The sequence below is a fragment of the Haplochromis burtoni genome, unplaced genomic scaffold, assembly GCF_018398535.1.
Source record: "Haplochromis burtoni strain Fernald_Lab_line unplaced genomic scaffold, NCSU_Asbu1 Contig_300, whole genome shotgun sequence".
NCBI classification, from domain to species: domain Eukaryota; kingdom Metazoa; phylum Chordata; class Actinopteri; order Cichliformes; family Cichlidae; genus Haplochromis; species Haplochromis burtoni.
Genome location: NW_024582661.1, coordinates 154,513 through 172,399, shown reverse-complemented (window position 1 = coordinate 172,399; position 17,887 = coordinate 154,513). Strand labels below are relative to the sequence as shown.

Sequence of the window (17,887 nt, the reverse complement as noted above, 5' to 3'; positions counted from 1 at the left end):
TGTAAAGAGGGGAAAAGGAATGAGGAAGCAGAGAAGTGGAGGATCCTAAAGGAGAGAGCTGATCATGTTCTGAGGGTAAGTTTTAACCCTCAGAACACAGATGAGGAAAGCAGTCCCTGTGAAGAATCAGGTGAGCCACAGGGGGGATGCACTGGTTTAAATAAGTGTTTGGGAAATCATCAGTCTATTTCTGGACTGCACTGCGCTCCCAAAGATAGACTGAACACTTGTTCAAGTCACTCATAAGATAAATGTTCCAATAGACCACGAAGAAAGACACGTGCATACACACACACACACACACACACGCACACACTTACCTGCTCTATCTCCTTCAGCTTCTTGTGGTAGTGCTCTAGTTTTTTGTGTAAGTGCGCAATAGTCTGTGCCGATTTCTGGTTCTTCTTCTCGAACACTTGCTTGATTCTGGACGCCTGCTGTTTGTCCGCGTTGTGAGCCAACTTCAGGTACTCCGCCACGTTGTCGTCACGCGCCTCCTGCTCCACGCGAATCTGCTCGGTGACCTTTAGGATCTTCTGCTGCAGATGCTCCAGAGCAGCACGTGTCCGCTGCGGCTCACCGGCCACAGCACCTTCCGCTCCCCCCGCCATGCCCCCAGACACCGACCCCACCGCCGCTGCTGCCCCCGCTCCGTCCATGCTGATGTTGGTGTCAGAGCCTCCATGGCTGGTAGTGGAGGGCAGGCCTAGAGTTGCCACCTCACTCTTGTCCAGCTGAGGGGACAAGAGGGCAGTGACTTGCTATTCAGGGGTGAAAAGAGAGCTACAACTGCTCCAGATACATTAGAGGTGTTAGTCAAACTAAGGAATCAGAGCCTCATCAGTATAAAAGTGTAAAAGTAGAGATAACAAAGGTTATTCAGATAAACGGCGCTGGAGAAACATCTTCACTGTAGCTGACTCTTCACAGACTGGGTTTTACAAGAAAAGAAGTTCATCTGCAGACATGTGGTGCCAACACAGGCTGTTATTATTGGTGTTATATTCACATAAACATTACTGTGCAAAAGTCTTGAGCCACTCCTTATATCTATGTGTTTTAATGGGAAATAGGTGCAGTGATTTACATGTGCAAACTTAACATAAATACAACACATTAAGGCAAACAGAGTTTGTACAACTCCAACGAGCTTGAAATTCAATATTTTGTTATGACCGCCTGAACTCTCTTCCTCAAGCTTTCTTGTAATTCTTGTAATTTCTTTAAGTAGCCTTCAGGGATATCCAGGATACTTGAAGGACATTCAAGGTCAGATGCATCTTTTAGGTCCTGTGTCAGGGCTTTCCTTTCCTTTCCTTTCCTTTCCTTTCCTTTCCTTTCCTTTCCTTTCCTTTCCTTTCCTTTCCTTTCCTTTCCTTTCCTTCCTTCCTTCCTTCCTTTAAACTTTATGTTAAGCATTATTCAAAGATTCAGCTAAAGAAATGGAAACAAGTTATATGCTGTTGTGACAGGCTGCTAGTAACAAAGTGCCTAGATTAGACTTATTAAAAAATCTATTATTAAATATTTATTAGATATGATGCAATTTAAAATCGGTTCTTTGCTAATGTTCTGTCACATAAAGAGACAACGCTGGTTCATCCCTTGAGTGAGATGTTGTTTTTGTTCTTGAATGACTCATAGGTACAAGGTACAAGGACTGGACTGAAAGTGAGAAAAAAACTTTGAAAGACCTTTGGAAAGCCGAAGCAAAATATAAAGAGACAAGGGTTGGCTCAAGACTGGTGCTGTATGACAATAAAACAGTAATGCTTCGTTTATAATTAAAGTACATCATATAGGTCGCATACATAAAACACTCAGTTCATTTTTAGTTGTGTGTAATTCAAAAAATTATCTTCACAGAAACAGACAAAATGTAAAGTATTTGAATCTTTACTTTCCGCAGGAAACAAAATTTCTTCTGTTTTTCTAAACTGCAGATTATATTTTCCAGATCTCAACTGCCAGAAACAAAACACCTGAGTAACCTCAGTAAAATCACTCAACAAAATAAATAAACCTCCTTCGATGGGACTGTCAAAATGTGTCATTTTGCCCACTCGGGGCATATTAGCTTTAACCGATCTAGCGGAGAGATTAGAGACCACATAGAAAGGCCACCATGCATTAATTAGATGATGCTTCCTGCCCTGCTGAGCCTCAAAAAACGAAGAAGAAGAAGAAGAAGAAGACGATGACGATTAGTTAAGATCGAAGCAAACTACACATGTAAACCCACGAAGGTGTGCAGCACGTGGCGTGTACTTTAATGCTAAAGACACGCTGAGCGTGTATGTAAATCTATTTCTGCCTGAACGTTCGTCTGACTTTTCCTTCAGAAAAACAAAAAACATAACAGCCTGAGGATGTAATCCCTTTTACACGACGAGACCCCGCGTTGACAGATCCACGCGGGGATTCCCTGGTCAGTATTATATGTTTATGTGCGGCTTTGGCAGATGGCGCGTTTGATAATGACTCTCCGCCTGACGTCAAAACGCAGCAATCAGACCCTCAGACACGAGCTTGGGCTCACACATGACGAGAGCAGTGCTGTGAGATATTTCTCACAGCACTGCTCTCGTTTCTGTCTGCGGGATGGCGCGAGGATTTATTTTACATTATATCTGCGCGACTGCGTGAAATGAGCACGCGCTGTGATTGTAAAAGTAGGTTACAATCACGGTGTGATGGAGAGGAAAACGCATGACTGCAGCCCCGTGATGGAAAAACAACAAATCATTTTTTTTTTCTGATCTCTGAAAAAAATAGATGAATAAAAAGTGGGATGCTTTTTTGAGTGGCTATCACTCGCAGGATCAGAGGGGGTGAAGTGGGGTGAGTTGGGGTGCAATGTTACGTATGGGTGAAAACAGGCAACCAAAAAAAAAGCGCAAATCGGCATATAGCGACGGCTGCGGTGGTGCTCAAACCTGACGCGGTGTCTCGGTTTAAACGTGTAATAATAATAATAATAATAATAATAAAAGATCCACGGAGCGACGCCGTGGATGAAGCCGAGACTCCTGAAGGTCGGGAGAGAAGCGGTGAGGATGAGGATGGAGATGGCAGATGTCTATGGCGTGAAAACAAGAGGACAGGGTGATGCCTGTGCATTCTTCACTCAGCGGGAGACGCGCGGGGACGTGATGCCAGCGAGCACGCGAGGACGAGACACAAGCAGCGCAGGAAAATGAAAATGAAAAATTTTAAAAAGGAAAGAAAAAAAAAGGATATCAGAAAACGTTACCATACTGCTTTAATCCAATTTTTGCAGTGCCATTGCAAGTCTGTGTTCGAGGCCCATCCTCCTCCTCCTCCTCCTCCCTCCGCCTCCCCCTGAGCTCACCGAGGAGGAGTCCCCCCTCCTCAAATGTCTTTACCCCCAGCCGTGGGTCTGGCTAACTGTCACCTCCCTGGATCCTAACGCTCCATCGTTAACACCATCGATATCTGCAGCCTCCCTCTCCCTCTTCCTATCTCTAATGCTCCGATCTCTCTCTCCCTCTCCTTTGTGTCATATGCTCCCTCCGCCTCCCCCTGCTTCACTCTCCTACATCTCTCTCTCTCCCCCTCCCTCTCTTTCTGTCCCTCTTTCGGTCTACATGCAAATGCTATCAGTCCTGCCCTGTAATGGATGTGGGAGCTAAGGGACAGATGATGGAGGGGCTGGGAGAGCTTGGCGCAGGCGTGCAGGTGCCCCCGTGCTGATAAGGCCAGAGGAGGGAGGGAGGGGGTGGGGTGAGTGGAGGGAGGGAGGGAGCGCTCCACTCACCTAAACTAACTCCAGTACAAACACGCGCACTTCGCCTGTGCTGGTGTGGGACTGCAGTGATGTTGTGCCAAAGTACACAATGCCTCAGAGCGCCGACTCGCTCTCGTAATTTGCCTACTTCACAAAAGAGTGAAGAAAAAAAAGTGGTATCACAACAGCAGAAGCCAGTTTGCATGACTCGGCACTACTCGAGGATATATTCACCCAACTTCAGATCTCTCTGTGCCTGACGGTGCGTCAGGATGTGTCTCCGCGGAGGGACGCCCTCTAAAAAGCAAGCGTAAAACACGCTTTCATCGTCGTCTTCAAAAACAAACTTGGAATAGATTTCAAAGAGGAACTGAGAACAAAACAAGTAAAAGAACTGGAAGGTATAATAAATAAAATAGACTTCAACAACACTTGATTTTAGTGTGTTGTTATTTTTAAATTATTGTATTACTTATTGATCGTGGCCCAATAATAGCAAGAGGTAATACGTTAACACGCTTACTGGACACTTTATTAGGGTGTATTCAGCCTCTCCTTAACATAAATATTTAATTAGCCAATCACATGGCTTCAGGTCCATGTATTTATGCATGCAGACTAAGGAGCTGCTGAAATTCAAACTAAGCATCAGATTAGAGAAGAAAGACGATTTAAGTGACTTTGAATGTGGCATGGTCTGCTGTATTTCAGAAACTGCTGATCTGCTTGGATTTTGCTGCACAGCCACCTCTTTACGGGAATGGTCTGATGGTCGGAAAAAGAGAAAATATCAAATTAGTGAGCGGCAGTTCTCTTGGAGAAAATACCTCATTGGTGTCAGAGGTCAGAGGAGAATGGTTTGAACAGATAGACAACAGAAACTCAAATAACAGCCAACGTTACAACCAAACTATGCACACCATGTTGCCAGTCACGTCAGCAAAGAACAGGAAACTGAAGCCACAATTTGCACGGGCTCACCAAACTTGGACATTAGATGTTTGGATAAATGTTGCCTGGTTTCAGGAGTCTCGATTTCTGCAAGAAATCGATTTTCTGATTTCTTGCATACTTTGGGCCCCTCAGTGCCAACTGATTAACATAAAAAAAAAACACCACAGTGGCCTCCACAGTCACCAGATCCCAATCCTGTAGAGCACCTTTGGGATGTGATAGAGCATCATGGATATGCAGCTGACAAATCTCCACCAAATATGTGATGCTTTCATGTCAACATGGACCAAAATCTCTGAGGTTTGTTTCCAGCACCTTGTTGAATCTGTGCTACAAAGACTTAATGCACTTCTGAAGACAAAAAGAGATCCAACCCAGTGCTAGCGAGGTGTACCTAATAAAGCGGCCAGTGAGTGTATAATGGCCTTAATGGAGAAATGACAAGTTGTTGTACTGTTGCACAACACTGCAAGGGTTCAACCAAACTAAGGAACAGTTTTACCGCTGATACTAAAAAGTAAAGTGACGACACATTAAAGACACAAGGCGGTTCATTTGACCATTTTATTGGATTTCATAATAATTAAACAAAACCTAAATTAACACATGACATCGTATCTCACAATAAATAAGGACAGAGATTTTCACTTGTAGCCTTGAACAAAACACAATACAGAGGAAATGTGCGCAAGCATCTACAAACAGAAGTGCATTCGTTGTTTGGGGTCATTCGCTTATTTTCTCGGCTTCGGAGCATTTGTAAGCTTTCTGTTGGTGAGGGTTAGCGTCACAGTGACACCCATTCATATTACCCATAGCAGCAGGATTTGCTAATGTAGACATAAATAAGTGCCAAGAGGGAAAAAAAAGAACAAATTTAAGGCAAAAAAACCCAAAACAAAACATATCATTAGTTAGATTGCACAGTGAAAATAATAAATGTGACATTTTAGCTTAGTATACATTTACTTATGATGAAGGAACTTTAAATACCAAAAACAAATGCCAGTAAAGGCACTTGATACTGGGTGTTTATGTGCAACACTGCAGTTTAAATGATTATGCTACCTGACAATGCCATATTTAACTTTATAGATAAATCTCTTATACATATATAACTAAATAAAAGTGTTTAAGTGTTCCTAGTTTACATTATCAGTATCAGAGTCTGGGCAGCCGAAGGACATCAAAAATCAGCTGATGTAAAGTAGATGGAAAAGGATGGAAGAGGACATGATGGCACTTCTGTCTTTTACAATCTAAGCAAAGCAACTGCATGTTTGAGATGTCAGAACTCTTCAAGCATCTTCCTTTGATTAAAAGATGGTCGATAAAAGCACTGTGTACAGCTGGACATAAAAAGTATAACATACTTCGGAAAGTAAAAAAAAGAAGACGACTGGTAAACCCTTGTGATACACATGTAGAAAAAATGCTGTAGAAAAACAATAATGGATTTGAACTACGGAGCCAAAGAGCTTTGTCCTCTCAGCTTACAGACATGATGAGGCTGGATGATTTTAATCGACACATCTCCAGCGGATGTGAATGTGCTTTCAGTGCGGCTGAATGTGCAGTCGGGCAACAGTGTAAATCCACTGATTCCAGAGATTACTGTTAATCTTCTCTGCTCAAATGTCGCATTCTTGCCACTGAGGGAAAAAACACCAATCTCCTCAGAGTGACTACAGTACCCTAATTAAGTGTTTTGTATTGACGTGTGGTTGAGGTCCCTCCTGGGTGCACGGCCAGAGTCTGTGCGGGACGTGTGATTCCTGAGCGTGGCCCTGTCTGTGAGGTTCTCTTGGCATATTGGCGTTTCTCCACCGAACATCACTCGCCGGATTTGCGGGGCATCCACACTACTCTTCTTTTAGCCTGGTAGAAATCTGTTGGGATAAAGCGCAGGAATTTTAAGCTCATGCACTCTCACGTAAAATGACGAGACTTCTCGCTTTCAGCTACACGTACCTGTGATGTTCGTCTGCTTCCTCTTCAGCCCCGTGTTCTCGCCCTTCTCCGGTGTTTTCTCCAGCATCTCCTGGCTGTGCGTGCATTTCCCCGGCGTACAGGGGATGTTCTCCTTCTCGCTCTGTGCCGTCTCCACCCTCCCTCTCTTGGGAGTAACTGTCGCTGCTGACCTTTGGCCTTCAGCTTGTCCGAGATCCTGCAAACAGGACCTGTAGAGCAGAGGCACCCTAGTGCTCGGGACACCTTCCCATTGGAAATCACTGCTCTCCAGAGGCTTGTCCAAGCTAAAGTCAAAGCCCCACCGCTTTGAAGCCTCCTGAAGGTCGCTACGCATGGCAGCCTGGTACTCCACCTGTAGCTGCTCTCGGTCCACAGGCCCAAACAGGTTTCTCCGGGCTGGTCTTTTTCTCAGAACCCCCAAGATTCGCTTGTGAGAAGCCATCACTCTACACTGATGGAAACAGACAGAAGATCTCTGGTTAGAGTAACACTGATTGGCGTTTTGCTTTAAAAAAGTAGCAACAATAATAAACCAGGCATGGCATATTTGAAAGTTAATTTTGTCTCCATTAATTAAGCATCTCCAGCGATGAGACTAATCCTCCCAGACACTCGGTGCTGATGAAATGTTGCACAAGTAAAACATGCAGTGACTTCTCTGAGAGGAGAGGAACTTCTGCGCCAGTCTTATTCTAAACCAAGAAAAATGAGCTCTGTAATCCATTACAAGTGCATCCATCTCAGTTACTTGATACTGTCTCGAGTATGAAAGTAAAAAATCAGTCTCACCATCTTTCAAACCAGCGTAAAGCTCCTCAGTGAACTAACACACTGGTCTCACTGGGCAGCTTTTTATACTAAGGCAGTGACTCACTGAGCGCTCCTCCCTCTCTCTGAATCACTGGTACATGCCAGGGCATAATCTCAACCAGACATGTAAGGACAAGTCCTAAGCAGCGACCAACAGCGCAAACACCGAGAATCACCACCAGGTGGCAGTATCAGGCCCCATGCAGATTAAAAATCAGAGGCGGTGATTTGTGAATCCTATTTCCAGATCTGCAGATCTGGACGGGACTTACAAACAGCAAACACTTTACTGCGAAGGCTACAGGAAGGAATCAGGTGTGTCTCAGGTGGATGTCATTAAGGCCATCCGGGAAGTACTGGGCAGAATTCCCAGGATTTTCTTTTCAGGGAACAATCATGAGAAGCAGTTCCCATCATGATTATCCAGCTGAGAACAGCAGGAGGGGGAGAGAGTTTAATAAGTGATGAAAATAATGACGATGAAGAGAAGTGCAGATGAGGCAGAGAAGCAAATCCATCAACACAACCTGATAACTGTTCACTGGCACCTTAAGTCCATTGTTTTTTTCAACAAAGCTTTCAATAAACACGGGCTTTAAAATGACTCCTTATACTGGGAAAAACTGGGGAGCCAAAAATAAATCCAATTCACCTAGAATGAAGTAAAACATCAGAAACAAGGAAACAGTTTGGGAGAGGGTGGATACACAGCTTGTAGACACCATCCTCCTCACACCCTCCCATTTCCATCCACTCAGTCACGCGTATGACGCGGCGTGAGAGGAGGGGGCGGAGTGATTCAAGCGAGTGGCGGGAGAACGAGTCATGCCCGGGCGGCGCTGGAACCGGCTCGGACCCTGCCCAGTTTACTACACGGGTCCACGTGAGGCTGGAACTCGTGCTGGCCAAACTGCGCTGTCACTGTCTGGAGCCCTTACCACCCCTGCACACCAATGAATCATAACCACACACACACGTAAAAACAACCGTGCGGGAAGCTTTGGTAAAGTTTTGAGTTGATACACTGAAACCAGCTAAAAGACATACAAACCCAACAACAACACGGGGACGGCGGTAATCATGGAAAGGTGTAATTTATGGGATTAAACGAACAAATAAATAAATAAATTAGATTTAAAAAAAGATAAAATATAGTTAGGACTGAACCTAAAAGTAGCTCCTATAACATTGCAGGTTGTATAGCTATATAATGTAAACAGCGATTTGTTTTAGAGTTGTATACACTAACAGGCCAGTCACAACTGAACACACCAAAGCGCAAAAATTCAAATTTTTAGTTTTACTTACATTTTAATTCAAAGACAAAAAATCTTCCTTCTTTCAAACTTGCTGGGGGAAACCTGACTGTTATCCACCTTATCTTGCTGTTTTTCTGATTTCCAGTCTTCACAGCAGCTCTGAAGTAAATAAACGCCCGAAGCTGATGCTATGTAACCCAGCAGATTCACAGGAAAATACTTCTCCGTGACACTTTCTCCTAAGATTTCTTACAGACACGGACTCCTGCTAAACTTTTATGAGCTCGGGTACCCTCCTCTCCAGTCCAGAGGTGGAGACTCGGGGGACTCGCACACGTGGATTTGGCCCGGTAAACACACGAGCGCACGTGAAGCTTGGCTCGGGTAGAAGACGTGAGGAAATTCCAGTTCAGGACACAGCCCAGCTCAGCCTCCCCCTCCCCGTCTCTCCCTGCCTCTCAGTGCGCATGACAGAGCGCAGCTTGTCCCGTTTCCAGGATACATGACACATCTCGTTTGCTTCCTCCCATTTCTAAAACAGCTCACGCGACGTTTCGGTTTCTGTTGACATCACAGAGCAGACAGCAGCGAAGGAGAAAGTAGAAGTAAAAGTGGAGAAACTCGTAAACAGTAAATGGAACTACACTGGGCAACTGCACTCATGCGCTCTTTGTACCTGTGTCCAATTTAAATATATCCCTCCTGTGGTAACCCCCCCTCCCCAAAAAACTCATCGACCACATGACAACATTCACCGGCCACTTCATTAGGTACACATGTTCAACAGTTTGTTAAGTTCAATATCTAATATGCCGATCATATGGTGGCAACTCAATATATTTAGATGTGTAGACACGATGAAGATGACCTGGTAACGTTTAAAGTAAGCATAAGAACGGGGAAGAAAAGTGATTTAAGGGAATTTGGTGCCAGATGGGCTGGTCTTTGTATTTCAGAAAGTGCTGCTGTGCTGGGATTTTCCCACATAAACATCTCCAGGGTTTGCAGTATTGTCCAGAAAAGAGAAAATACCCAGCAAGCAGCAGTTCTGTGGGTGAAAATGCCTTGTTGATGTCACAGGAGGATGGACAGACTGCTTCGAGCTGATAGGAAGGCAACATAAACTCACATAACCACACGTTATACTCAAGTTATTCAACTCAGTTCAGTTAAAATTGTTTCTTTACACAGTGTCAAATAACAACAACAATCACCTCAAGGCACTTTACATTGTAAGGTAAAACCCCTACAGTAATATGAGAAAACCCCATCAGTTAGAGGACACCCCCGCCCCCTCATGAGCAAGCACTTCTGGGAAGGAAAAACTCCCCTTTAACAGGAAGAAACCTCTGACAGAAGCAAGCTGAGGGAGGGACAACCATTTGCTGTAACCGGTTGAAGGTGAGGGGAGGAAGACCACCATAAGGCCACGCAGGGCACCACTCCTGTCAGCTAAGAGGAGGAAACATAGGCTAAAATTGGTATGGAGTCATAAAAACTGGACACTAAAAGACTGGATACATGTTGCGTGGTCTGATGAGTCTCGATTCCTGCTGCCACATTCAGGTTGTATGTTCAGGATTTTTTGTAAGCAACACAAAAGAATGGATCCACCCGCGCTCCAGCTTTGTATCAACACGTCAGACTGCTGTCGATTGTGTGATAGTGTGGAGGGATATATTCTTCACACACTTTAGGTCCTTTAGTTCCAGCTGAGCATCACTTAAACACCACATCCTACCTGAGTATTGCTGCTGACCAATGCACCATGTCGCAAAGCTCAAATCATCTCAAACTAGTTTCAGTCAGCTTATTGGAAATTTAAGGCAACTAATGTAACTAAAGAAGCGGCCCATGAGTGCAACTTACTTTGACATAAAAAAAAACTAAAAAGAAAAACAGAATTATTTCAGAAAATATCTTCAAGTTTTAAACCCAATCTTATACTAGCAGCAGTGACAAGACAGTAATAAACTATACATAATAATGTTATGTAATAATAACACCCTGAAAGTGTCAGCAGGGAATACAGTCTGCTTATAATAATCAGGCTTTATACTTGCAGCTTTTTAGCAATGCACAAGCCACTGACACTCGTCTCATTTCTAACTATTCTACATCATTTTATTACATTTTATTGGATCATCACTGGCAGACAGTGAGTCTGAATGTGCCGCTTCTGCCTGTAGTCCAGCTTATCTTCATGTTGAACAGGATTTGTATGAAACTGTACAAATCAGTGCAAATGATAGAAGCTGCATTTTAGGCTATGAGTCTAGGAGTACTGGTCCACACCGGTTACATACTGTACCGGAAGGTTTTTCTTTTCCTCCCACTCTTGTGTCATGTCTGTTTATTTCAACACCCCCGTCCCCAATGCTCTCCAGCCCCATCATGCTGCCCTTTAGCCTAGTTCCCAGAACATCAACAATAAGGGCCCAGACTGTAGGATTCGGTGTATAAAGGCCCAGCTGATCTGACTCTACAGTGAGTCCTTTGTTAAGTAACTGAGTGATGAGACATAAGAGAAACACACATGCACACCAACACACCAGCTAGGAAGTTATACTCAGTGGAGATATGCACTGGAGTTAATTTGCTTTTACACTCGTGCAGCTGAGTGGACACTCTATTATCGCTCAGCTCTGAGGTGGCGGCACAGTGCACAGGCCTAATCAAATTGTGTTATTCAGGTCTTTGTTCTGCACCCACCGTAAAAGCTTTGTTTCACAGATAGCGCCAAATGAAGTGCATAGACTAAGTAAGCTACCACTTAGTTAAATATTTATCAAGGAAGTCCCGCTCTTTGCAATTTTACCTGACACCATGCTTATGTAATATTGAAAACATACAACAAAATCAAAATCAAGTACTTGTGTATGATCTCATTAAAATGTTAAAACCTGTTTGTTATTAATTATGCTTACAGTTAAATAACCCATATTTCAGCAAGGAGCATTTCAGGGAAACAGATTTGCTTCAGCTTTCTACTGTACATACTGGATGTTGACACTTTGACCTGGGAGCACAGCATGTCCTGACAAAGCACCCTGCAAAGCACACAATTTATGTAGCCTTCAAAAATGAATAGAGGGTTACTGATTTTACCATCCCGCTGCAAAAAAAAACATTAAAGTTATTTAGATATGCCAAAGTGTCCAAATTCTGGCATAAACACAGAGGAAAAACATTTACAGAACTATCGGTCCAGTGTGCCGTATGACAGCACCGTATTACAACATGCATACGGGATGTGCAAATAACTGTTTTTCTATCTAAATCTGCAGCAGTCCCAAGATTAAGGCTGAGTTCAGACCGAGTTCAGTTTCACGCAAATAAAAGCAGCTTCTTCGTGCAACAAGCCAATGAAAAGGACATACATGTAAAGGAAAATTCCTTGTGGATTACTTTTTAACCTGAATGCTGGGTTTCTTTTGTTACCTCGCAATTGCTTCAACTAAAACTTGGCTTTCTGATATTGTTTGTATGTCTAAGAGTATAACGAGCTGTTGTGGATCATTGTTTTTACTTCAGAATCAATGCTTAAATGTCCATAAGGCTAAAAAAAACCAGTCTTCTCAAATGTTGCAGGTATAGACACGTGTTGAAGCTGCGGAGGTGCATTTACAAGGCAAGAGGAAAAAAAGCATAAAATGAGTGATGGTATCAGGACAGAACTTAACTGATACGAATCAGGAAGTTATCGGGTCATTTGCACCAATGTTTCCAAAAGGCTCAGACTGAGTTGCTGAATGTTTTCACTGCGGAAAGAGATTTCCAGAAGGTTCACCACCAAACAGCTGCTCTGATTTTTACACACAGTATGAAGGATCGTGCTCCATTCACGTGTATAAAAGATGGATACAGCTTCTGGGTCTTAGAAATTACCTTATGCATTCTTTTTAATTTAAAAAGAATGCATTTGTTTAAAACAAATGGCAGTAGCTGTGGTTGCAAAATATTTCCAGTCCGATTGAGGTTTTGGAGACGTTAACTAATCCTTGGCACCTGTTTAGCTCACTGGTTGAGCAGGCGCCCGCATGCCATATATGGATGAGATGCAGTGGCCTGGGTTTGAGTGTGACCCTTTCCCGTGTGTCTTCTCCTGCTCATTCTACTTCTCTTTTCCTGTTTACCCCTCACTGTTGATGAAAGACCCCAAAAATATAAAAACATTAACTTGTCCACCATTTTCAATGTGTGACAATCGTAGTGACAGAGTAAGATCAAGTGAATAAAGTCCCAGTCACACAGGCCAAGAGACTGGTCTGCAACCATCTAGCAACCATTCATCTATCCATCCAATGGCTACAACCTGTCAGCTTGTGCTTCTGCAAAGCCACCATCAGTGCTCATAGGTAGGTATATATAGATTTTAGAGCAACATATACTCCCATCCAGATGATGTCTTTAGCAAAAAAATGCTAAACTCCATACTGCAGCGATTACTGCAGCATAACTTCATAGTAGAAGAGTCCGAGTGCTGAACTGATCTGCCAGAACTTCACCAGCTGATAACATCTGCTCATCATGAAACACATACGACAAAGAAGGCCCAGGACTGCTGAGCAGCTAGAATCCTGTTTGAGACATGAATTGGACAATGGTCCGATCCTAGAAGTCCAGCCAGCTGGTCTCCTAATTCCCCAGATGTTTGCAGACTGTTAACTGAAGTGGGGACGGGCCTTTCCAGCCTGTTTGACATGTACTGCTCAACAGGACCATGGAATGGTACATTTTCTCAGTTTAAACAGTTGATTTGTTTTTATTGTAAATAAATCATTTCATTTCATTGGTCATTTCGTTTTTATTTAGCATCAAAACTACCTTTTTGGGGGTGGGGGGATTGGGGTTGTACAATACAAAGCGCCTTGAGGCAACTTTTGTTGTGATATATAAATAAAATTGAATTGGATGAAATAAAATTGAATGCAAATAACCAACCAAACACACTGCTGTCAAAGGAGGTGCACAGGTGTTCCTAATAAAGTGTTGTGTTCAAGGACAGAGGTAAAATATTCGCCTCCATTAACACTCTATAAGAAGAAAGAGAGGATGCCAGGTTCTTCTTCTCACTGATATGAAATCCCAACCTTGGAGCAGATTGAAGAGAGTGTATGGACTGATTATTTAAAGTGTTTTATTTTGTCTTCATCTACTGTCTGATCACCCAGCGCTGAGCTGGGTGATCACAGGGTACTGAACTGTGACCTCGTCTAGAATTAACACGCTGCAGCACCATTGTGTGCTTTACATCATCCTGTCCTCTGCTCCGTGGGCGTCAAACCCACAGGCAATGCGTTACATAACGCTTGGGTGGAAATAACACGGCTCAAAGAGTGGCTTCCCGTCGCCGTGGATGCAGAGTCATCGTTCCAGTGACGTCACACGGGCTTGAGTAATTGCGGAAAAGCGCGCGCAGATTTGAGAACTCAAGTCTCCGTTATGCCGGCTTCACGTGGACTGTGAGCGTGAACAGCTGGAGCTGGGTGTAACCCAGGAAAAGTTACCGGACAGCGTGAGAGCTGTGGCGGGATGTCTTAAATAAAGTCCGCCACCCACAGCTTTAAATTTAGTGAATGAAACTGTGTGAAGCACCCTTATGCATCATGTTACGCTTTCACTCTTAGCTACTATTTTCAGTATTAGCACGGTTTTCAGACGCTTTCACACGACTTTATCAATAGCACAAGGACATCATTGTTTGGATTGGTTATCTATCCTGCTGAAAGGGTTAAACAATCAGTCAACCTATTACATAACAGCCTCTTACTAAACACCACGTTCAACAGAAAAGGAGGGAAATTACGATAACATGAACCTGCCATAGGCTGCTTTTCCCCCTTCTTAATCCTGATTTGTTGACACACTGGGAACAGTATTGGCAAACGGGAACAGTAATAACCTCCTCAGTCCTCTCATTGCTCCTCTACTCAGCTAATCGTCTTCGAAAGTCAATATTAAAGCCTGTGCTTTATTTATAAAAGATATCACATTTACGTTATTTAAAATTTTAGTTGGCTGAAGGGGAATTTTACATCGAGTTTAAACACTAAAAAGATTTTTTTTTTTTTTTTTTTTAAGAAATACCCTTTGTGCATTATTTATTACATAAACGAGGACTAAATATGGGGAAACCTGTACTGATGTGGAGTTTGAACTACCTGAAGTGAAACCGTGAAACAGAAAATGATGTTCAACAAATCAGAAGGAAAAAACCCCAAAGCGCCACCAGCTGGAAGTGGATTCAACAGGTTGCTCTGTGAGTTCTTTTTGTTAAATGTGGTCTTCTTCTTTTAAGGGTCACCATTGTGGATCTGTCTCCATCTCACTAACTCGCATGCCCTCCTTCAAGAATCTTCTCTCAGGTTTTCCTCTTTTCTGCTCAGCTTTCTCACTTCTCCAAACCATACCCAATAGCAGGTCTCACTACCATCCCTTTCACTCTGTTCTCACCATAAGCATCCATAAATATTTGGATCACCCCACTAGCATCTGCGTCAGGTATTCTAACTTCCTTCCGGAAGAAGCTCCGAACCTGTAGGTAGCGATAAAAATCTTCCCTGCCGATCTCGTAAATCTGACACATCCTCAAAATTTATCAGCTCCCCATGCTTCACTATCTTACAGACTGCAGTGATTCCATGCCTGGACCACTCCCTGAATTTATGGTCTAATAATGCTGGAAGGAAGCGTGGGAGATACGCTGGCCATCCCAGCAACCCTATTTCCCTATTAAGACCAAAAATTTTAATTACAACTGCCCATTTTTTCAGAGAAAAACTTACACAGAAATTTTGCATCTGATATGCCTGTGGCAAACTCTCAAGAGACCCCAGAACAGACTGTATTGGGAAATCAATCAAAGAAAGCTCAATGTCCTTCCATTTTGCCTCATACTTAGTTACACCAGCACACTAGAGGTCTGATCTGGGCTGCCAGATAGTAATCCTCAAAGCACAGTAGGGCCATATCCCCCCCCCGCTCACCAGGCAGCTGCAATATTGCATATCTCACTCTCTGCCTTTTATTTCCCCATATGAATCTTGAGCAATGCATATCCCACTCCCTAAATTGTTTTGCTGGAACCTCCACTGGAAGTGCTGCAAACAAATATAGCAGCTTTGGGAGGATATTTATCTTTATCGCTCTAACTCTGCTGGCCAGATCGAGGTGGAGCAGACCGCACCTCTCCAGATCTTCATAAACTGCTGGAAATCGGACTTCCTTCTACCACCTGCTGCTGGATCAGAGACTTCCTCTCAGACCGTGTACAGAGAGTTAGAGTGGGGCTCTTCTTTCCTCAGCCCTCAGCCTCAACACCGGCTCTCCACAAGGCTGTGTACTGAGTCCCCTACTGTACACTCTGTACACACATGACTGTGTTAGTTCCCACCCAGACAACACAGTCATCAAGTTTGCAGATGATACCACCGTGGTGGGGCTCATCTCAGGGGGAGATGAGACTGCGTACAGAGCTGAAGTTCAGAGGCTGTCAGATTGGTGTGTAGATAACAACCTGGACCTCAATACCACCAAGACAAAAGAACTGGTAGTTGACTTCAGAAGGAGGAAGTCCGAGCTGCAGCCTGTCAGCATCAACGGGGAGTGCGTGGAAAGGGTCTCCAGTTTCAAGTTTCTGGGTGTGCACATAGACACAGACCTCCAATGGAGCTCTAACACCTCTGCGGTCTTAAAGAAGGCCCAACAGCGTCTCCACTTTCTGAGAATCCTCAGAAAAATGGACCTGAAGAAGGAGCTGCTGACCGTCTTCTACCGCTGCTCCATTGAAAGTGTGCTGACATATTGCATCGGTGTGTGGTTCTCCAGCTGCACCACAGCACACAGAAAGGCACTCCAGAGGGTCATCAATATGGCCCAAAAAAATCCTTGGACATCCTCTTCCCTACCTGAAGGACCTGTACAGCACTCGCTGTCTCAAGAGGGCACGCAGCATCCTACGGGACTGCACACACCCAGGACACCGGGTGTTTAAGCTGCTGCCGTCTGGCAGGAGGTTCAGGCTGCTGAGGTCCTGGACAAATAGACTCAAGGACAGCTTTTACAACAGAGCAATACCCTGATCAATGCAAACAGCTGACCTGACTGGCTACCTACCTGGACTTTTTTTTGGGGGGCGGGGTAACAATGGTAAAAACAGTAACAATAATAATATTTATATTTATAACAAGGTGCAGTAATAATTAATGTGCAATACAAATACACTTATTCTTTTTTTTAATAAGTTAATATACTGTGTTGTGTTGTTTGTGTTGCGCTGTGATGTGTCATATCGTGTCGTGTTATATGTAGTGCCGACGTAGGACAGTTTTCCAATTTCATTGTACTACTGTACTATGTATGACTGTGCAATGACTGTAAAGAGTTATGTTATCTTATATATCTTCTCGTTCACCCGATTATAATTAACTTCATATAACAATGCAAGGTCTTTTGTCAGCAGGATCCCCAAGTACTCCATTGAGATTGATGTCATCCGAATCTATATCTTGCTACCAATTGTCTTGAGGGGTTAAAAAAAGAACGTCAAGCTTTGAGTTTTTTGAATGTTTAGTCTGTAACAGGACAGTCTGCCATATTCTTCCAGTATTTCCATAAGCAGAAGGATTCCCTCTTCCGGGTTTCCTAGCGCTATCAGCACGTCGTCTGCATACAAGCAAATTTTATTTTCCTCGTTCCCCGTTGTAACCCCCTCCAATCGAGTCTCTTCCCTGAGGCAATGAGCACTCTCGCTGAATCCTATCAAAAATGACCCCTGACACTCATCTCCACCTGCTCCACCCTTCCTGGACTCTGTTGCTCTGAATATTTGACCCAAGGTGTTTAAACTCATTTTACCTTCATTGCACTGCTTATAATGAAGAGAGTTGCTTGAGATTTATATTAAATGCAAAAAAGTAATACTTGCGAATGAAAATAAAGCTATGAAAGCTATTTAAAAAGCGTGAAGCCTCATTTACAAAGCAGCTAGGGTTAAATAAAGGCACATCTTTAATTCAGCTGAAACAATGCTCTGGGTTTCTTCACACATCAAGAGCGCCCTCTGGTGGGGGTTAAATGCTCAAAGTACATTGGTACTTTATTAATCTCAGGAAAGGTATGAGGAAAAAAATACAAAAAAAAA

At 43.5% G+C, this 17,887-nt stretch overlaps 2 protein-coding genes across 4 annotated transcripts in view; both read right to left on the bottom strand.

Moving 5' to 3' along the window:
• LOC102305131 (transmembrane and coiled-coil domains protein 2-like) overlaps positions 1-3,667 on the bottom strand; it is a 4,006-nt gene extending 339 nt beyond the window's left edge. Inside the window, exons 1-2 of the mRNA XM_005941450.3 lie at positions 3,254-3,667; positions 315-734 (exon numbers count right to left, since the gene is read on the bottom strand). Coding sequence (XP_005941512.2) covers positions 315-734; positions 3,254-3,256 — 423 coding nt within the window. The 5' untranslated portion in view covers positions 3,257-3,667. The remainder of the gene's footprint in view (positions 1-314; positions 735-3,253) is intronic.
• Positions 3,668-5,252: 1,585 nt separating this feature from the next.
• On the bottom strand, positions 5,253-9,444 carry LOC102304617 (cyclin-dependent kinase inhibitor 1). Of its 3 annotated transcripts, none has more exons than XM_005941449.3 (3): positions 8,792-9,444; positions 6,674-7,124; positions 5,253-6,591 (listed from the first exon to the last, which is right to left on the bottom strand). In XM_005941449.3, the coding sequence occupies exons 2-3, from the start codon at positions 7,113-7,115 to the stop codon at positions 6,536-6,538; spliced, it is 498 nt and encodes a 165-aa protein (XP_005941511.1). In that variant the 5' UTR covers positions 7,116-7,124; positions 8,792-9,444; the 3' UTR covers positions 5,253-6,535. The 3 variants fall into 3 exon arrangements, with proteins under 3 accessions (XP_005941511.1, XP_014195288.1, XP_005941510.1); XM_014339802.2 differs by lacking the exon at positions 8,792-9,444 and adding an exon at positions 7,463-7,632 and having other exon boundaries at positions 6,674-7,365; XM_005941448.2 differs by lacking the exon at positions 8,792-9,444 and adding an exon at positions 7,463-7,630.
• Between the last annotated feature and the right edge of the window lie 8,443 nt (positions 9,445-17,887).

Excerpts from the sequence above, each read along its gene's own strand:
- LOC102304617 (XM_005941448.2), bottom strand. Across the intron at positions 6,592-6,673 it reads GAAGCAGACGAACATCACAG|ATTTCTACCAGGCTAAAAGA; the intron begins GTACGTGTAGCT and ends TTATCCCAACAG.